Source organism: Mustela nigripes, chromosome 6, assembly GCF_022355385.1.
Source record: "Mustela nigripes isolate SB6536 chromosome 6, MUSNIG.SB6536, whole genome shotgun sequence".
Taxonomy (NCBI): Eukaryota; Metazoa; Chordata; class Mammalia; order Carnivora; family Mustelidae; genus Mustela; species Mustela nigripes.
The window spans coordinates 1,522,437-1,542,091 of record NC_081562.1 but is presented as its reverse complement, the minus strand read 5'-3'; the positions used below and the strand labels follow the sequence as shown (position 1 = coordinate 1,542,091).

Sequence of the window (19,655 nt, the reverse complement as noted above, 5' to 3'; positions counted from 1 at the left end):
TGTGGACGCGTGAGCAAGCGGCTGGCATGTTCGAAGCTGGGTTAGTGAGTGCAGCTCTCGCATCGGCGGTCTGGGTCTTTTCTCAGTGCTTGTCTGGGCTCAGTGCGCACCTGCCTCTCTGGGGAGCAGGTGTCCTCCAGAGCACACCTGACCCTCACAGGGGGGAGGGGGGACCTGTGCCGGCACAGGACACTTTTCCTAAATGTTCCCCATTTAACTTGCTCACTGGCACGTTGGAGGCCTGCCGCCCCTGGCACAGCATTTGAAGGCTTTCTGGCTGACCTGGGTGCCGCCATCTCACCGCGGCTCCAGGCCAGGCCCCAGAGCTGCTGCGTGATGGGGACACAGGTTTACCTTCTACTGCCATCGAGACATACAAGGCGGGGCGGGGGAGGTGAGGCCCTGCCCACAGCCTGGCAGGGGGGTCCCTGCCCAGGGAGCAGCCAGCGTCGGGGGGAAGCTTGTTCTGTTGATCATTTCGGAGAAGCTGACCAGGAGCTGAATTGAGAGGCTCAAGGAGCCCGACTGGGGGCAGGGCTGGGACTTGAGCCTGACTGGGGGCAGGGCTGGGACTTGAGCCCGGGCCTCCTGCCTCCCGGCACTGCGCTCCCTCCATCATGGGCCCCGAGTCTCCACAGACTGGGAGGACACAGGGCAGGCAGGAGGTGCCTGCTGGGCATTCCCATGCCCACAGGCCTTCCCTAGCTGCATGGCCAGCCCCAGGCCTGGGGTGTGCAGCTGGGCCTGCTTCCCGCAGCTGTACGGGTGTCTCTGCATCCAACAGAGTGCTCTGCTGATTTGGGGAAACTGGGTGTGGGGCTTGTGCAAACACAGCTCTGCAGCCTTCCAGGTCCGCTGTCCCCCAAGAAGGCTGGAGGTTGCTAGGAATGAAACGCAAGGGGCTCCTCCAGCCACGTGCTCAGGGAAAGGTCTAAGAGTCCCCCCCAGCCCTTCCCCATGCTGCACTGTGGGCACAAGGCAGGGGGTACGAGGCTGGGACAGGTGGGGTCGGGGGGAGATCTCTGCTGGAATGACAGGGACCACCGGGACTGGTAAAGGTGACCTCCAGGCTCCAACCCCAGCTTCTCAGTATTCCACATCACAGGGTACTCAGAACGTGCACCGTCTGAAAGAGGTTCCTGAGAGCCTCCACCAAGAACTCTGGTGGGACTGAGGGGACCAGTGTGCTCCGCACAACAAGGGCTCAGTCCAGGAGCTGCTGATGCTACTGATGGTTAGCAAGGGTGCTGGTGACGATGATGGTGGTGACGGTGCGGTGGTGACGGCGATGGTGGTGGTGGTGGTGATGGAGAAGATGGTGATGGAGTTGGTGATGATGGTCATGATGGTGCTGCTGCTGATGGTGGTGGTGATGGTGATGGTGGTGGTGATGGTGATGGTGGTGGTGGTGATGGTGATGGTGGTGGTGGTGATGGTCATGGTGGTGCTGCTGATGGTGGTGGTGATGATGATTGTGATGGCAATGATAGTGGTGGTGGTGATGGTGATGGAGATGATGTTGATGGAGGTGGTGGTGGTGGTAATTGCGGTGGTGGTTGTGGTGAAGGTGATGATGCCGTGTGGTGTGGCGCTGGTGGTGATGAGGAGGCCTCTTGAGCCTGAGGAAGCTAGATCTGCTGAGAGTGAGGGTCAGGTAGCAGAGATGACTTTGCAGCCAGACCCCCCCGGCCTTGGAGATTTCTGGAATGTGCTCCAGAAGGAGAACCAGGGCTGAGGGTCCCCGGCTCAGTGAGGGGCCATCGAGGGGCAGCACAGTGCGTGCCCTTTCCTACACTGTCCGCCACGGGTCATTTTGGGAGGAAGCCACTGACCCGGCTCCGTGGAGGGGACGGCCGGCGGCGGCAGGGACCGATCCAAGCCTAACTGAGTTTGGGTCGGCTCTAATGCCTGAGTGATGCTGCCAACGACATAGCATGTTCTTTTACCCGAAGGCTAAAGCAGACGTGCAATCTATTAGAATCCCAGGGGAGACCCTTCCCCTACTGGAAGGGCCGGAGGGACAATGGAGGGACAGGGACCCCACGGTCCAAGTGCATTACGCACAGCTGTCTCTGGGATGGGGCCACCGCAGGGAGAACCCAGGAGCGGCCACCACAGGAGAAGGAGCCCGAAACCCCTTTGGCTGGAGGAAGGGCTGTGGGCCACAGGGCGGGCTCCTCCCAGGCTCCCTGCCACAGTCCCAGGCTGGCCCGCTGGCTGTGGGGCTCCACGTACGTCCAGAGCTCGCCAGAGAGCCCCTCTCTGACCATCTTGGGCATCAGCCCTGCCTCCTTCCCTGACCACCTAGCCCTGGGCGGGCAGCAGCGTTCCTCAGACTTCAATCATCTGAGAACTCCTTTGAAGGGAAAACTACTTCCTTGGGCCCCTCGCTAGTGACCTAAATCGTTTTTATTATGATGTTGCAAGTGGGGAGCCCTCAGCAGACCATAAACTGGAATAAACTAAAACATTCACAGATTAAACACAAGCAAAACTGCGAAACTAATAAAATTTAAATTGGCAGCGTTCGTGTTACAAGGCGGGCGTCTGGGGAAGCCCAGCTCTGGCACTGGGCCGGCCACAGAGGCGTACGTACCTGCGGGGCCCTCCCCCCTTCGCCGCGGGCTGTGAGGTTGGGGACGCCGCGAGCTGCAAGGAATCGTGCTGACTGTTGTGAGTCTTTGTCGCGAGCAGGCCCGGGGTTTCACGCAGAGCCGCCCAGGGGCCCGCCAGTGCCCGCCCTGAGCTTCTCACGCACATGGACACGTTGGCTTCGCTGCACGATCCAGTCGCAACGGGGACTGGGGACAGAGCCATGCATGTGTCCTGCCGCATGCTTTCCTCCTGCCGTGTGACACGAGGTCCCTAGCCCTTGCTGTGCAAACCCTGTGGGGCCTCTGCTCGCTGGTGTGCGGTGCACACCCATTCGAATGGGGAACGGATGCCCCACGGAGAGGATGGCGAGCTGAAACCCAGGAGGAAAGGTCCCCACTTTCTCTAGGAAAGGCCTTGAGACGACCATCATCTTGTTGTCATACGGGTAGCTGGGGAGGCACGGGGCCTTGCTGTGTGTCTTAAGTCTGAGACTCCTGTGAGAGACCGTCACAGGCCCTGACGTCACCTGGGCCCTTCACAGTGGTCATGTCCCATGGGGGTCAGGGCTCAGGGACCATGGCACAACCCTGGTTCTCAGGCAGCTGGTCACTGAGGGTGGCCCCGTGGAAACTATGGGGTGACCCCGGTGATCGTGGCAGGAAGGGTATGTGTGTCGTGCCCCTGAGCCACTGTGTGAGGGGCAGAGAGCAGGGGCCCTGACCGTACCCCTGCATGGGGCCAGAGACTCCACCGCTGGAGCGGCCCTAGTCTCGGCCCTGATGAGACCTTCCGGCTGTCCCGGGAGGAGACCAGGTGCTCAGGGGCGAGAAGATTGCCCCTCAGTCGTGAAAGCATCCAGCCTGGCGTGGCGGATGCAGACCCCACCCCTGCGGCGCCCTCCACCCAGCCCTGCTCCGGGCAGGGAACCCTCTCCACCGGTCCTTCTCGAGGTCTGGCAGGGCAAGGGGGAGAGAGTCCCTGACCGTGTTCATCCGTGCCTGTGGCGTGCGGCGCTGGGCTCTTCGGGGACTGGGTGTCACACTGCCCGACTCCGCATCTCTCCTGAGGAGACGGCGCTTCCCCCGTGCTTGTGTCCGTGCCCTGGGGGGTTCCCGAGGCCGGCGAGGCCGTGTTGCTGGTGGGCCGGGAGGACCCTCGCTCCGATCCCGCCACCCTGCGTGAGCGGGCCTCAGTGTGCTCTTCTCTGGCTCCGAAGGGCTGTCCTTTCCCTTGAAGGCAGGTCATTCCCTGTCCTTCCTTCGAAGCGTCTGCGCTGCCCTGCTCAGGCCCCATCACTCCGGCCGCCCTGGTCTGTCTGCAGCCCTGGTCACTCCCTGTCCCAATATTGCTTGGGCACATTGGCCTCCCACCACATGGCCCGGAGCCGCCTAACTCACTTCTCTCCTGAGACCAGGGTGACCAGCCCTGCCTGGCCATCGCCTTGCCGTCGCTCGGTCCCTGGGCTGCCCGCCCAGCACCGTCCGCATCCTGAGCCAGCCACCCGCACGGTGCCCGCAGCTCGTGTTACGTTGCTTACGCGTCTGGGCTGAAGCAGCGGGAAACTGAGGCAGAGGCCCCGTCCTAAAGCCCCCCAGGGAGGGCAGCCCAGAGCAGTGCCCGGAGCCGCGCCAAGCCCCAGCCTGAGACCTTGGCACTCGGGGTGGGATGCGCAGGCGGCCCTGAGCTCACGCCCCTGTCGGGCAGCAGCAAATACTCAGGCCCGTGCTGGGGGCACGAGCCTGTTTGTGTTCCAGAGAGCTCGGTGTCTCCTCGGGCCTGGGGATAGGCCCAGGGGATGTGGTGACGACCCCTGACACACTGTGGGCCGAGGGGTCTCCTGTGGCCGTGGCATGTGGCTGGCTGCCACCACAGTCCCCAGAGGCCACTGGTCCACTGCTGTCGCTCACGTCCCTGTGCACCGTCCGCTCCCGGAGGACACCCTCCTCGGCGCTGGAGCTGCCTCAGCATCACGGAAGCGGTGACGTGTGGCCTGAAAGGCCCCTTTGTCCCAGGGATGGGGTGGCCAGTGCTGTGCCTCCTGCCGCCTCCCGCAGGAAGTGGGCTCCGCAGGGTGAGCCAAGCCCAGCGGCACAAAAGCCGCGTGTGCTCAGCGGCAGCCCTGCGGAGCCATTGGCAGCCCTGGCACCTGACACGCCCGGGCTGCCACCCCGTGTCGGAAGGGGGTGCCGCCAGCGACGTGGTGTGTCTGCGTGAGCGTGTGCTCTTGCGTACGCACAGGTGGGCCCGTGTCTGCGTGTGCGCGTGCGCTGTTTGCACGCCCGTGGGTCTGTGCGTGGCTGCTTGCCTGTGTTCACATATGTCACTGTGTATGTGCATGTGCACGCGTGTTGGAACAAGCGGGTACGTGTGTGGTCAGAGGCCGTGGCTGCAGCAGGCAGGACCGGTGCCCCCAGGCCGTGAGGACCCAGCAGCCCGCCTGCCTCTCCCTCTCTCTGACCTTTGGCCCACTCATTTGCCATCACGCTCACGCGGCTCTCCCGGTGCTGGGGCCGCACGCTCCCTCCATCCCGCAGCTCCCCAGCTCTCAGAGCTGAGTGCATGACGGTCGGGAAGGCACGGATGGGGGCCCCCACGCTGCTTCGAGAAAGGCAAACCGAGGGTGGAAAAGGGACCTGAGGTGCCTTCGCGGGACGAGGTGGCCTCTGCCACCGGCCTGGTGGGGGAAGGAGGCTGCCGTGAGGCCCACGGACAGGTGCGTCCTGAGGCCAGCATTGTCCCCCTCACAGCCCCCCGTCCGAGTGACCACAGGGACCCGGCCTTGAGGGCTGCGTGTCCACGTGCACTGACGGGCTGGCCCTGTGGCAGGTCTTGAACCCGCACCCAGTGCACTGTGCGTTCCGGGGAGGACAGAGCACCAGGGTCATCGCTGCGGGTTGGAACCCAGGCCTGGCCCCACTGCCTCCCCGGCTGGCTTCAGGCATCTGACCACATCACCACGTGTCCTGCAGAGCAGGCCGCCCCACACGGACCAGGACCTGCTCCCGACCCGCTCTGGCAGCCCAGTTCTAAGTGACCCAGGCCCCCGAGCCTCCCTGCCTTCCTGCCATGGAAGGGCACAGCCTCCCTGAGACAGCCTTAGTTCTGCTCTCGGCCCCTTGGGCCAGGACTGGGTGGTCCTGGGCCTCCCTGCGGCGCGGATCGGCACAGTTGGCCTGCTGTGTTGACCGCGCTCCCCGGGCGTGGCTGGGGGACAGACGGGAGCGCAAACACAGAAGCTCCTTCACCTGCCCTTGAGCCCCCTTGCCGGGCCTCACGGCTGAGCCCAGACAAGCCTGCGCAGACACCCCGCACAGGATTTCCAGGGGTGCGTGCTTCAAGCTTCTGGCCTCTCCGTGGGCTTAAGGGGTGCGTTTGCTGGCGTACAGCCAGGCTTTCAGGCCGTCTCTTCCTGTCACCAAACGGTGCTTCTGCGAAGGCTCTGATGCTCGGGGCTCCAGCAGGAACAGGGAGCAGAGGAGGAGCGAGGCCCCGCGGATGTGCAGGGAAAGGCACCGAGCTCCCGCCGAGCAGCCCGGGAAGGGGCTCCCGCCCGCCCCCAGCTTCCGGTTCTAGGGGTCCACCCAGGATGAGGCCGATCCAGCACGTCCTCACCCTACCCTGGGGACCTGCACAGGCGCGCTTCCCACAGTGATGCCCCAGCACAACGAGAACCACATCTGAGGGGTGGGTCTCCCTCCCGTCACCACTTGCTGCACTGCGGGGACAGGATGCCACAGGTGCGGTGGCCTCAGCAGCAAACAGCTGCCTCTGCCCGCCCTGGGGGCCAGGAGTCTGAGAGGACGGGCCAGCCGGCTGAGGTGCTGGGAGGCCTCGTACAGCTCGGTGTTTCTACTCGTGAGGGCACTGACCCTTTCAGATCGGGTCCTCACCCTCGTGACCTCCGTTAACCTGAATTACTGCTCTACAAACACCGTCTAAGGACCCCCACACAGGGGCTTAGGGCTTTGCCATGTCACTCTGGGGACACAGTCCAGTTCATGGCACAGTGTAGAAAGGAGCTGGCATCAGGGTGACGAGCTCTTGTATCCCCAGAAACGGCCCCGAGACCCGCACCATGGCTCTCTCCCAGCCCGCTCGCCTTTTCCTGCTGCCGCCAAGGGGACAGTCAAGTGTAGGGAGCACAGGGCGATGCCCAAAGACGCACGTGTCCTCACGTGGCCTAGACCCAGACTCCGCATCCTCGTGTCCTAGGAAATCCCAGGTTTTGTGCCTTCCGCAGCAGCGGGCTGGAGTTGGGGAGGACGCGGTGTTTGAACTGTGCACGTGGAGGGCTCAGCTTTGAGGTGAAATGGCGCCTGGCCCGTGGTGGGAATCCGCTCTGAGCACCCGGACGGCGTAACTGCGTGGGCCCCGGACTTACAACCGTGTAATCACTCGCACTTGCGTTTAGAAGGACGTGCACGTGGTCCTAGTTCTCCCTCCGCTGCCGTTACTGATGGGCTGGCGGCAGAGCTGGACCGGGGGACAGCACTCAAGAGGGGGCTGGGGACAGGGAGGAATAGAGGCTCGGCCCCCCGATGGACGCCAGGCGCTGCCCACCGGACCGTCCCTCCCCAGGCCAGGAGTCAGGCTGCTGGCGCTGCCCCGGGGCCCCAGGGAGCAGCAGTTGAACGGCTCTCTTCTCTCTCGCAGCTCGAATCATCAAGACAAAGCAGTGGTGTGACATGCTGCCGTGTCTGGAGGGCGAAGGCTGTGACCTGCTCATCAACCGGTCAGGCTGGACGTGCACGCAGCCCGGCGGGCGAGTGAAGACCACCACGGTGCGTATGCCGCGCCGTGCACCCCACACTCCGGAGGGCGAGCCGGCCCCGGGCGGCGGGCCCCCATGGGGAGGTGGGCCCCACGTCGGCAGGCACGGGGACGGGGCAGCTGGCTTGGTGTGGAGACACGGCCAGCCTCACTGCCTCCCCCACGCGGTCTGTCCTCGCCCCCTGCGACCAGGTCGTTCTGTCCCTACTGTGTCAGACTGTCCCCATGCCGGGGGGCCCAGGGGCCGGACAGAACCAGCCTGAAGGCGTCCACCCAGAAGTCAGCTCAGAGCCCCATGGGGTGGTTGGTCGAGTCTCGTTGCTGGGATGGCGGGGGGCTCTGGCAGGAGCACGGGTTAGGACCCCCCACAGCCGCTGAAGCCTCTATAGGGAGCGGGAGCAGGGAAGGACGCGGTCCTCAAGGTCTGCTCCGGCTCTGGGGACTGCGTGGTGGCCGTCCGGAGCAGAGGCCCCGACCCTGAAACCCCCGAGGGCACCCCAGTCCCTCCCAGAGCCCGCTGAGGGGCCCCCTGCGTACCCTCTGTCCCAGTAGCCGAGACCCGCCTGGGTCCCATGGCTGCTGTCCCGAGGGGACGGACTGCAGGACGGGGAAGGGTTCTGGGGCCGCTCTCTGAGGTCCCTTTTTCAAGGTAAGTTCCTCAAGGCCCACGCACGGTGGTGTGAGCCACGGGAGCTGGCGCCTGCGTCCACAGGCTTGGGTGCCGGGACCCCGCAGCTCTCAGCCAGCCCAGCAGCGGCCTCTGCTTGCCCGGCTGACCGTCACCCCAGTCCCGGCTCTTCCGTGCCCTCCATGTAGAACCCGAGCCCCGAAGTGGGTTGGGATCTCCTGGCCTTGCTTTCCCGCCTCTGCGTCTTGGGAATGTCCAGTCAGGCAGGTCTGGGGCCCACAGGGAAGGATCTGGAAAGCCCGGTGGACATCTGAGTGTCCTTACTGGGTCATGCAAGATGGGGGCTGCGGGAGCTGGGGAGGGGGAGAACCTGCCCGCTTCCTCCTTCCTCGTGGGTCAGTCTGTGCAGGGGAGCCCCGGCAGGCCGTCCAGACGCAAGTCCAGGGGACCTGGCTCCTGTGGCTGCCGAGGAAAAGCATGACCCGGGCCCCTCGGGGGCTTGTTCTGAGGACGGGTCTTCTGTCTGTGGGGGTTAGGCGGGTTTGTGTGGGCAGCAGCGCAGGCAGGACCCACAGGCACCGGCCAAGTGCCGCTCTCAGCCAACAGGCCGGGGAGGCCACAGGGAGCCTTGTGCCGCCCAGCAGCCGCCCAGGCCATGTCCGTCTACGCCCAGCACGGAAGCAGCCGGTCAGCTGGGCCTTGCACCTCTGATGTATGTGGGGGTCACCGGCTCGTGACCTGCCACCTACCGGCTGGCTCTCAGGGGCCTGGGGGGCTTCTGGCGTGTGTTGTCCCTTCCAGGCGCATCCAGGAGGTAGCTTACCTTTCTGGATCTTTCCGGGTCTTTCTGTGTGCTGTACCCAAAAGTCAGAGAGCTGGGAACAAGCAGATCCTAGACAGCCAGCCCCTGTCCCCGCCCCTGGGAGCTGCGGGTCAGTGCGTGGATTCCCCGCTGGGCCCATGGCAGCCCTGAGGGCGGGACATGCCTGTGACAGGGCCTGGGGCACGAGGGCTGGGGAGGCTCCACACCACCCCACCTCAGTGGCCCTGGGGTGTGGCTGTGGGGTCAGACCTGCACTCCGGGCCCCGAGCCCGGTGCTGGGGGCCAGCCCGCTGGAGGACTGACCCCACAGGCCCAGGAGCTCAGGACCCTTGCCTTGGTCTGGCTGCTGTGAAAACCACAGCTGGCAGTGGGCGGCAGACGTGGTCTGTCTGCCTGCGGGGCCAACCCCCCTCAAACCCTGGGTCTGGTTTAGCACAAGCCCACGGGTCCTTTAGCTCTGAAGCTGGATTCTCCCATCTGCCTGTTTGGGGGAGCCCACCTGGGGGGCCGCTGGTCCTCGGGCAGATGCCCCTGTGGGCCCGGTGTGGGCAGGACACCTGCTAGGCCCAGGGCCAGTCCGCAAAAGGGCTCGCTCTCGGCGCTCCTCGCCCCTCACAGGGGTGCACGCCTGGGGCCAGGCGCCCCTGGCCATGTGGAGGGCTTGTGCTCTGGATCTGGGCTGGCGCATCCCGCTGAGGGGCCGCGTGGTGATGCTGGAGGCCGGGGCCACCCCAGGGGTCTGCAGACGCGTCTCTGGCTCAGACAGCGGCCCTGGCATGTGGTGGCCATTCACAAAGCTTTCTTCAAAGCTCACTCAGGCTCTCGACCCAAACACCAAATACTTGGAGCGTGTGATCCCGTCTTCAGGACGGAAGCTCCGTCCCATCACCGACGTTGGTCAGCACCACCATGTCCTGTTTCACCACGAATAGGTTTCCTGTGAGATGGCCTTGGAGTGCCCTTGTGGCTGCTTGGCCACGTGACGGCCCATGCCCCTTCAGCGGCCACAGTCATGTCTGAAGGGCTGTCCCCCACCCTGCTCCACTCTGCGAGGGCCGGGCCGCTCACGTCTCTGTGCCCGGCAGCACCCGGCGGCGGGCACGGGCCTGACGGGCCCCTGCCCATCCCCCCACCCCCCGCTCAGGGCTGACATAAGAACGTGCGATAATGAATTGTGCCATCACCTGTGTGGAGCCCGGGAACGTGCTGACGCGTGCGTTTCCGAGAACGCTCCTTCTCGGAGGTCAGGTCCTCACCCCATTAGTGGGCCGTGAAATTAATTTGCTGGGTCGTGACCCACATTTAAGAGAAAGAAGAAGAAATTAAGTAAAAATATCAGAGAATGTCGTGTCCTGAGGGGGAATCCGGCTGAGCAAAGCTCCTGCGTGCACGGGGCCGCCCGCGGGACGCGGTGACGGCTGCAGGTTATGGTGAATCGTGGGGAAGCCACTGTCCTGGGGAACTCGGGGAAGATCCAGCACCCGCGTGGGATTTCCGGGCTCTGCTTCCACCCTGGGTTGGTCCCGTGGACGCCAGTCAGCGCCAGGAAAGGAGACATGAGGGATGCTGCAGGCTGACCCTCGGGGCGACAGCGCCCTCCCATGACATCCCCAGAGGTGGTCTCCCCCGAGCTCCACAGTCCGCTAATGGTGCCCAGCCTGGGTCCACCCTGCAAGCGAAGTGCCCTCCTGCCCTCCCTACGCCGCGCGCGTCCCCAGATGCTAGAGGCTGAGCTCACAAGGGGCATGTGCTGGCGGCCACCGTGATGCCGCAGTCGGGAGCCGCTCCACCACACGTGCGCACGCATACGTTTTGCTGGGCGCCTGATGGGACCTGCTGTCCTGTCTCCCCAGTCAGAATGGACCAGCGAGACGGGAACCCATCTTCCCTGGGAGCTGTTACGCGACACCTTGAATTCTGTCCTGTGCAAACGGCCCGTTGTGGGCCTGAGGACTTCTCACTGGGGTGTCCGTCTGGCTCTGTCCAGGACCCGGGATTTCCTGGGAACTCACTTCCCCCAACAATTCCACGAGCAGGCTCTGAACCAGTGGCACAGCCGCCCCCGCCCGAGCACGTCTGTGCCCAGCTGTCCCAGGTGGGGGGCGCCAGTGAAGGTGTGAGCAGCGACAGGGCGTCTCTGTCGGATGACGCTGGGAGGGGACGCCCGGCCCAGCCTGACGGTCCCAGAGGTCGGCGCTCGCTGCAGACCTGATCACACGGCAGATGAGCCCCCGGGTGGGTTATGTTCTCTGTGGTCCTGTTGGGCTCTGCCGACGGGCGTCTCCTGCGGTACCAAGTGTCTGGTCCTGGGTGTGAGCTAGCGCAGGCCAGGCCAGGCCACCCAGCTCTGCCGCCCAGGATGACTCGCCGTGTCCACACTGCCCAGTTACCCATGAGGTCTCTGCATTCCTGCATCCCAGGTGTACCCCTGAGGGCCTGGCGTGTGCCAGATCTGGACCCTCTGAGCAGCCCATGGGAGCGGCACGTGGGCCCCTGCTCTGGGGGCACCTGGAACGTGTGGTTCCTGACTCCACCAGCCAGACACCGTTTAGGGTTCCTTGGGCCAGGCACCTGCCCGGGGTGGACAGCAGGAGGAGGGTACATGTAGCCCTGAGCCCTGGACCCCGGCTCTGAGCCCCACACACCGGCGTGGAGATTCTTGTAAGACCATTTGTAGAAACTCAGCAGTGCTTGTCCTGGGTGCCCAGTTGAAAGAACACACATAGTTGCTTCCTGCTTTTGCCCCCTGGACGCCTGTGTAAAGTGACAGGGAGACGGAGAGGAGGAGAGGCAGAGTGCGCGGGAGAGGAAGCGGCAGAAGCGGACGCTCTTGGTGGGCGAGCTCGTCGGGGCACTGTGCTCAGGTCCCCGGCAGTGAGGAGCAGCTCCTCTGGGTGTCCTGGAGGTCAGACGAGCCCTCCCAGCCCTCCCAGCTGGCCCCGTGGCAGACAGACCTACCGGGGGCTCACACAGCGAGAGGAGCAAGTCTGGACACCCTGGACCCCGTCACGCTGACCACAGGCATGGAGGCGACATCCTGGAGACCCAAGTCCTGAGGCGCGCAGGCCCTCAGCTCTGGGAGGGGACGTTGCGGCTTCTTTCTGGGGATGCGCCCTGTGAGGCTCCGGCGGCCCCACCCCTGACCCCACACCTGGAGGCTCACAGGGGCAGACGTCCGTTCTCGTCGGCTGAAGCCACAGTATGCCAGGGCCATGCTCTGAGGCTCTGCGGGGTGTCCGTCCAGCCTTGTCCTGCCTCCGGGGCTCTAGGCGCTCTGGGGCATGTGGCCGCATCCCCCAGTGTGTGCGTCCGTCATCACAGAGAGAGCCGGACCTTGTGAAGATGCCCTCTTACCCAGGCTCTTCCCACCTCAAGGATGATTCCGGGTCACAAACTTGATCCCGTCCTTAATTCCAAATGACATTTCCAAAAACGGAGAGTTCTGGGTGGATATGACTTTGGAGACCTGACCCATCCCCGCACTAATTTACCAAGCTTAAGGCTGAAATCCTGGGTCACTGCGGTTTGGGGCCTGAGGACCTTTCTGGGAAGCCCACCAACTGCCCACCAGCTCCTCACGTCACGCCCACCACCGTGGACGCAGCAAAGTGACGAGAATGACCAAAGGCCACCGCCCAACCATGAGCAGGGGAAACCGGAGGAACGGGGTGCTGGAGGCAGTGGGGGAGGCCCCGCAGAGCAGGGTCCTAAAGCTGGCCGGCGGCCCGCGGGATCAGAGGCTGGTCAGGAAGTGAGGCGGGGACAGCATGCCCACAGGGCGCCAGGCCCCGGCCTTGAACCTTCCTCCCTTGGAGGTGCGTCTGGCTCCGGGCCCCTGAGCCCCACGTAGGGGTATGGTCACCCCGCAGCCGCCATGCTCCGGTACGAGGCACCCCTGATAACCTGCCCCAAGCCCAGCCGGGCTGCCCATGACGCAGTGGTGACCTGTCACCCGCAAACCCCCAAGCCCCAAGTTTGTGTGAAGAGGAGAGTCATGGCCACGCCAGGACGCGGACGTGGATGCTAAGAAGATCAAGAATATGTATCATTTTATGAGAACGGGACACAGTGTGTGCACCGCGCGCACACGTACTCGTGGGATCATGCACGCGTGAGAGTGTGTGCTCACGTACACCAGCGTGAGTGTGTAACCGGTTCTGGAAACAATCCGGTAGAACGAGGAAGTCTCAGCCAAGGAGTCGATTTTTCCAGAGAAGGAGGATTAAACAAGACTAGAAGATCGGTTCAGGAATTCTGAAGAATGCAAGGTTCAAAAGTAGAGAAACACAGAGAACAGATGATCAAAGAACTTAAACCCCGAATTCCCAGAGCTCCCAGATGTGGGCTTCCACGGGCGCGACCACCAAGGGTGGGGTGAGCGCAGGTCCGTCCGTGGCCGCGAGCACGGGGCTGCAGGGGGGAAGGCGCCCTCTCAACCCAGACGGAAAAAGGGGTCACGGACAAAGATTCAGACCAAGCACGTCTGATGTTCAGCCGAGCCCCTCGAAGCCCGAGGTCAGCCGTGCCGGGTCGTCCCGAACCTGGAACTCGGGATTCCGTCAGGGGAGGAGGGAGATGGCCAGCCTGGAATCCAAAGACTTCAGGGACGGTCCCCGGGCTCAGGGAGAGTGTCTGTGGATAGCAGGGCCCCCTCTGTGCTGGGCGCTCCCCTGGGCTGGGAATGAGTGCTCCGTGTCCAGCACGCAGCCCTGGGAGCCCCTGGCACAGCCCGCTACAGTGGTCGGTCCCCAGGCTTTGGGCTGACTGGGCATTTGCTCCCCAGGGATTCACCCACACCTGTTCTGTGGGCCAGCATTTGTGGGGCAGCACATTTGCCCCTGGGGAGGCCCCAGGTCCCCTGATGGTCATAAACCTGGCTCACATAGGTGATTGGGGCAGCTTCTCCTGGGGGTAACAGTAGGTCAGAACTGGTCAGAGACAGGAGAGAGACGGGTGCACACAGAGCCCGTCCTGGGGCCAGCTTCCTAGAGGGCCTGGCTTCTCAGGAATCCCAGGGTCCAGGTCATCTCCGGGATTGAGGCACGACCTTGGGACGTATGGAAGAAGCCGGCGTCCATTTAGCCTGCCCTGGGGGCCGTGGGCCACTGGTGGAGGGACAGTGAGCTTTGCTTTGGTGAGGCCGGTTGGCGCCACGGGTGTGCGGTCACTCTGACGCAGACAGATGGCAGATAAGAAGCTGTGGCTGTGGGGGAGGGAGTGCGGGGTCTGCGGTGACTGAGGGGACTGCACAGCCACTGGCGTGACACGGAGACGATGAGGGGCACAGACAGTCACTCCAGGAGGTGCACGTGTGGGCACGAGTGTGTCCAAGGTCAGAGGGAGGCCAGCGTGGCCAAGCTCCCGGCGCCCGTGCGGGCAGCTTGGAGCCCCCACTGGGGAGGGCGCGGCGGTGGCCATGGAGGCAAGTCAGGGAGCACCCTAGTAGGCGAAATCCACCACTAAGTGGCCCCCCTGTTCTCAGGAAAGGGGTTCCTGGTCCTCCCGGTCCCCTCCTGCAGGACCTTCCACAGCCTTGCTGACACTGGCAGCCTTGGGGGCCTCTGCGGTTCCGAGTCCCCCGTGTTCTCTCTCCCCGTGAGTCCGCTTCGGCTGTCTGCTGCTGGGAACACACCTCCCTCCGCACTCACGGCTGCCAGCGGCTCCTTCACTCCCAAACTCTGGGACTCCTGGGAGCGTCGGGCACAGCAGGTCCCATCCCCAAATACGGGGCTCCCAGCTGGGCCCCCGGGCAGCTGGACTCTCCCATCACACCAGCTGGCGAGTTCTGAGTGACGCCCAGGCTCTGGGCATGGCTCCGTGGGCCCGTCCCCAGCGTGAAGCAGCAGGCGGCTCGGGCGTTTCAGCAGCCCCGGGCCCCAGGGCACTGCAGACCCGCCGCCAGCTGCGAGCTCCTGCCCACGGGATGATTGGGACGCCAGCCAGGAGCGCAGTGCCTCCTGGAGGTGCTCGGGGGCCCTGGGTTTGTCTCTGATCTCCAATGAGCCATCCCCGCAATCAGAAGCTTTTATTACACAGCCGAGTCTCAGCTGCCGTTTTGTGGCTCGTTCTGAAAACCAATGAAAGAAAAACGATTCTGGGCCGCAGGGGAGATGGTGTGGGGCATCCTGGCCGGAGGCCATGGCTGGGTGCCGTGTGGCGGGTCTCCCCGTGTCTCTGTTGGGAACAGGGAGACAGTGGTCCCTGGGGCTCCGGTGGGGTTGCCGTCAGCCGGCCAGGCAGCGTCCCAGGCCCCAGCAGAACCCCACACCCCCCGAGCTCTGCCTCGAGAGCCTTCCTGGCAGGCCCAGCCTCGGGGGGCGGCTCACTGGTCACGTTCCCCTCCCGGGGTCTCCACCGCCGTGGTAGACCGGTGTAGACTGGGCTTGCCCCAGGCTGGCCTCCTAGAAACGCACCCTCAGCCTTGGTGCTGCCCCAGTCCCAGAATGCCAAGACAGAGGCATAGCACAGAAAGGACTGTCGGTTAATGTGGGTCTGTGTACCTGGGGAGCAGATTGGACGGTCTCACCTCAGCCCCTGTCTGGGGACTTGGGATGCAGGTGAGGACCCCCAGCAGGCGCTCAGGAAAGGGGCCTCACGGTAGGAGGTGGACCAAAGGTGGGGTACAGGAGACAAGCCTGGGGCCTAGGAAACCCCTCATTGTTCAGGAAGGGACAAGGGCCCCGTCGGATCACCCCAGTCCAGCTGCTGCCGTGTGAGCAGCTCCTGCCTTGGACACTGGGTCCCAGCGGAGGGAGTGACCACTCCTGGGACACCACTGCACATCTCAGCACCAGAGCGAGAGGGGTCGCAGATTTACCTCTAAAGGACAAACGGTGGGGCGCCTGGTGGCTCAGTGGGTTAAAGCCTCTGCCTTCGGCTCAGGTCATGATCTCAGGGTCCTGGGATCGAGCCCCGCATCGGGCTCTCTGCTCAGCAGGGAGTCTGCTTCCTCCTCTCTCTCTCTGCCTGCCTCTGCCTACTTGTGATCTCTGCCTCTCAAATAAATAAATAAAATCTTTTTAAAAAATAAAGGAGAAAAGGGGTTTTCTGCAGATTTTCTGGCTGATTCCGTGGGCAGGGGCCTGTGGCTGAGCCCCTCCTGCCCCGCAGGCGCCCATAGGGATGTGCTTTTGTACCCATTTGGTGGGGGATCCCAAAGACAAAAGGCTTCTCTCAGGTTTGTAGAATTGGCATCCAGGAAGACTGGGGCTGGTTGGCGGGGACCCACCCCGACGCAGCGCAGGCCTGCACTGGCTGGTTCTCCTGCACGAACAGCGAAAAGCGGCGAGTCGGTACTGTGGACCCGGTCTGCGATCCGTGCTATGTTCTCCGAGCCACGCTCCCCGTCACCACGGCGGTGGCTGGACGTTTCGGTAAATTCCCTGTGTGAGCACAGACATGTGCGGCCGGCGTGGCATCGGCGGGGACCGTGAGCTGTGACATTCTTCACGTCCCCGGCAGAAATGAGCCCGAAACAGAACGCCGGTTTGACGGAGCCCGCGTGGTTTCCGTGGGCCCTTTGGGTTAGGGCTGGGAGCTCCTCTCGGCAGCGGCGTCGCGTCCATCCACATTTTCGTTAGAGAAGTTGTTCTTTGAATCGTTCCAAGTACATAATGGCAAATGGTTGAATTGGGAGGGAACATGCGCCCCAGCGACGCCGGGTCCTGGGCCAAGCCCGCCGCCTGGGGATGGAGTGTTGCTGACGCCGGAGACAGGACATCATCCTACCCAGCGGACCACACTGGGGTCCCGGACAGGGACACGCCCCCGTGTGGGGCCCAGGAGGCCGAGTCCCGCCATCCCCTTGGTCTGGCGTGGGCAACTGGGTCACATGGTCCGCGCTCCCTTCTCTCCCCTCCCCCAATGCTGTTCCCGCCACCCCCATCCTTCCTGGTTCCACGTTGGATGCTGAGGACGCAAGGGTTGAAGCGTCCACAGCCCCCAGCTCTCCGCGCACCAGCGGGCACCCAGCAAGGCTCCCCGGAGACAGCGCGGGGTGCCAGGTGCGCTGTCACCGTCAGTGACAGCTCAGATGTGACTTCAAAAGTATTTGCTGAATCAGCGGAAGAGAAGGCCCACCCCTGGAGGCTCTGGCCAGGCACCGGCGTCCCACAGCAGCTCCTCGTGCCACGGGGGTTGGGGGGTGCTCAGGAATCCAAAAAGGTCGAATGGCCCCAGACCTCAGCAGTCCTGAGGGAAGGCCCGGACGGCGCGCACCCCCATGGGGGCCCGTCGGAGAGCGACCCGCTGAACGGGGTCCCCGTTCTGGACGAGCGGACGGGCTGCCGCCTCCACACCGCCCATCTCCGCCAGCCCGTCGTGGACCTCCCCTGCCCCGTCCGCGGCCAGGAGCGTTTCTGTTGCACCACCAGTCCAGGGGGGTCCCTGTGATCCCGCGAACGTGAGGCGGTCACCGTGCCGGCAGTGAGGGAGACAGAGGATGGAGAAAGTTCCGAGGGATCCCGAGTTCCCAGAGGAGCTGTCAGAGCTCATTCTGTTCTGAGTCCAGGTTTCATGAGCTTATCAGGCAGAAATACTGGCAAAGTGGTCAAAAACATGTTTTTTCCTATTTGTTTAATAAGTCTTTATGATCTTCCAGATGAAATTGCTCGGGGCTGTGTTTCTCTGTGGAGGACGGAGGCGAGCGGCCCCCGACAGCGCCGTGGAAAGGGTCACGTAAGCGGGAAGCCGGTCAGTGCACGCGAGGCGGGAGCTGCCCAGCCGAGCTCCTCTCCGTCCAGCGCAGTGCTGTGCCCCACACGACGGGGGCCGGTGGTCGTCCGCACGACCCGGGTCCCGGAGGGCCCCTCATGCCCCCGGATCTGGGCACGCCGGTGCTCGGCCCAGCTCCGCCACCCAGACAGCACCTCTCAGGATGGGGGGCCCCTTCCTGGCAGTGTCTGCACACAGCACGGGGAAGGGGCTATAGCATGAGGCAGGGATGCTTCTTCTAGACAAGTCTTTACAGATGGAATTGAAGGATCTGAGTCTCAACTCAAATGACTTTAAATGTCAAGTCCCCATTAGACCCGAGAGGTACTGGGTGACGTAGGTTCTGAGTCATAGGGATGCCGCGTCACCATCTGGCCCCAGGCCCCCTCGCGCCCCCCGAGCCAGAACACAGAGTCCAGGCTTGCCAGGGGCTGCGTGGACACCCCTGCCGCGCCCCCCTCTAGGGCTGCCATCTCCACTTTCTGCGTGGGCTTGTGTCCCCTGCCCACAGGGTGACAGCTGTGGTGCATACCTGGGTAGCCTCAGTTTCCTTATCCATGCCTCCCCACTGCCCCGCTGGCCTCACGGGTCCTTGGGTCAGTGGGAAGGGGAAAGAACAGCATATGAAAGACCCAGGGAGTCTGTGAGGGGAGAAGTGCTGCTGTTTTCTTTGTGGGCCACCTTCTAGAACACTCCGTATGGCTCACACCCCCAGGGCTGCACCAGGAGGAAGCCCTCCCCGTGGTCTTCCCCCTAACCCTAACCCCAGAGCTGGCTGTCTGGCTGCATCTCACATGTCACAGCCCGTGTGACATGTTTTCCCAGAACCGGATGTGTTGGGGAAATAGTGTCGCTCCTCCCCACAACCATGGCCACCCACCCCCCGACAGGGTCCTCCTCCCCACAACCACGGCCGTCCCCTGCATGACCAAACAAGCTGGGCCGACCCTTAGAGGACAGAGGATCAGTCTGGTCCTTCCACCAAGTCTGTAAAGACGTGGCCCGGCTTTCTGGATGCATACGGTGGCCGACTTCTTATGCCATCAGCACAGCCTCTGCCCAGCTTCCCATTCCAGGTATTTTGGGAAGTGAGAACAACTAGCATCACACTGTGACTCCGTGAATAGAAGCACGTGCTGAGGTCTGGTCACATCCCCGTGGGCACGTCACGAGTGGGTGGGAGGCAACTTCGTGGCATGTCTCTGCCCAACCATCTGAACCCCTTGATGATAGAGTCCTCCTCAGGTGCAGACGGAGGCTGAGGCTTCCTCCTCGCTCCTGGGCCTGACCTTGGGGCCCGGACACTGCTGCACTGACCGAGAAGGCAGCAGCAGAGGTGGGGTCTGGCCAGCAGGAGCTCTTCCCGTCCCACTGCAAGGATCGGCTCCCAGCAGCGTGGCAGGAGAGGAGGTGGTGGGCGGAGGTGAGCCTCATGGGAAGGGGCAGAGTCCACAGCAAGAGCCCCTTGGAGTGGGGGCAGAAGGAAGCAGCAAGACCACTGGGGCACACAGGGGCCACTCGGTCCTCCATTCTCAAGAGAATGTACAGGCGAGACAGAGTCCCTGACCTCCCAAGGAGGATGAGATACTCTTGGGAGCCGCCCCCCACTTAAGAGCCTGTTGGGGGTCACATGAAGACTCTGGGTCTCTGCACTTCCAGACCTTCTAGGCCAGGCAGGAGCCGACACGAAGGATGAAGACTTGCTCACTGCTGGGCCCGCTGGCTCATCCCAGCCCCCGACAGGCCTCTGCCCGTTTAAAGGGGATTAAAAAAGCATCAGAGCCAAAGTTCAAACATGAGCCTGTGGGAAAATAGACGCTGTGGAAAGGAATACTTTCTAAAGGATTAAAAGCCAAGTTAGCTCTTAAAAGTCCTCAGCTGTACACAGAGGAGACTTCTGGAGAACATCTGCTTGTTTGTGTCAGAGAGCTCCAAGGAGCTGCAACTCCTGTGACCCAGGAGCTAGGAGCCACAGAGGAAGGACAGTCTGGGGCAAAAGCAAGCATCCAAGGTTTGCTACGTGACCTGGAGCATAAGCACGAAGACACCTAAAATACGAGTGCAAGCGAGATATGTACGGGAGGCAGCAAACACAGGACTTGTCCCTGCAGAAAAGCCGTGCAGTGA

The 19,655-nt window shown here is 63.4% G+C and overlaps 1 protein-coding gene across 2 annotated transcripts in view; it reads left to right on the top strand.

Moving 5' to 3' along the window:
* The window catches only part of TAFA5 (TAFA chemokine like family member 5), a 169,651-nt gene that overhangs the window by 136,298 nt on the left and 13,698 nt on the right, over window positions 1–19,655 (top strand). For both annotated transcript variants that reach the window (XM_059401761.1, XM_059401762.1), the window contains exon 3: window positions 7,249–7,376. In XM_059401761.1, the coding sequence (XP_059257744.1) occupies window positions 7,249–7,376 (128 nt within the window). The remainder of the gene's footprint in view (window positions 1–7,248; window positions 7,377–19,655) is intronic.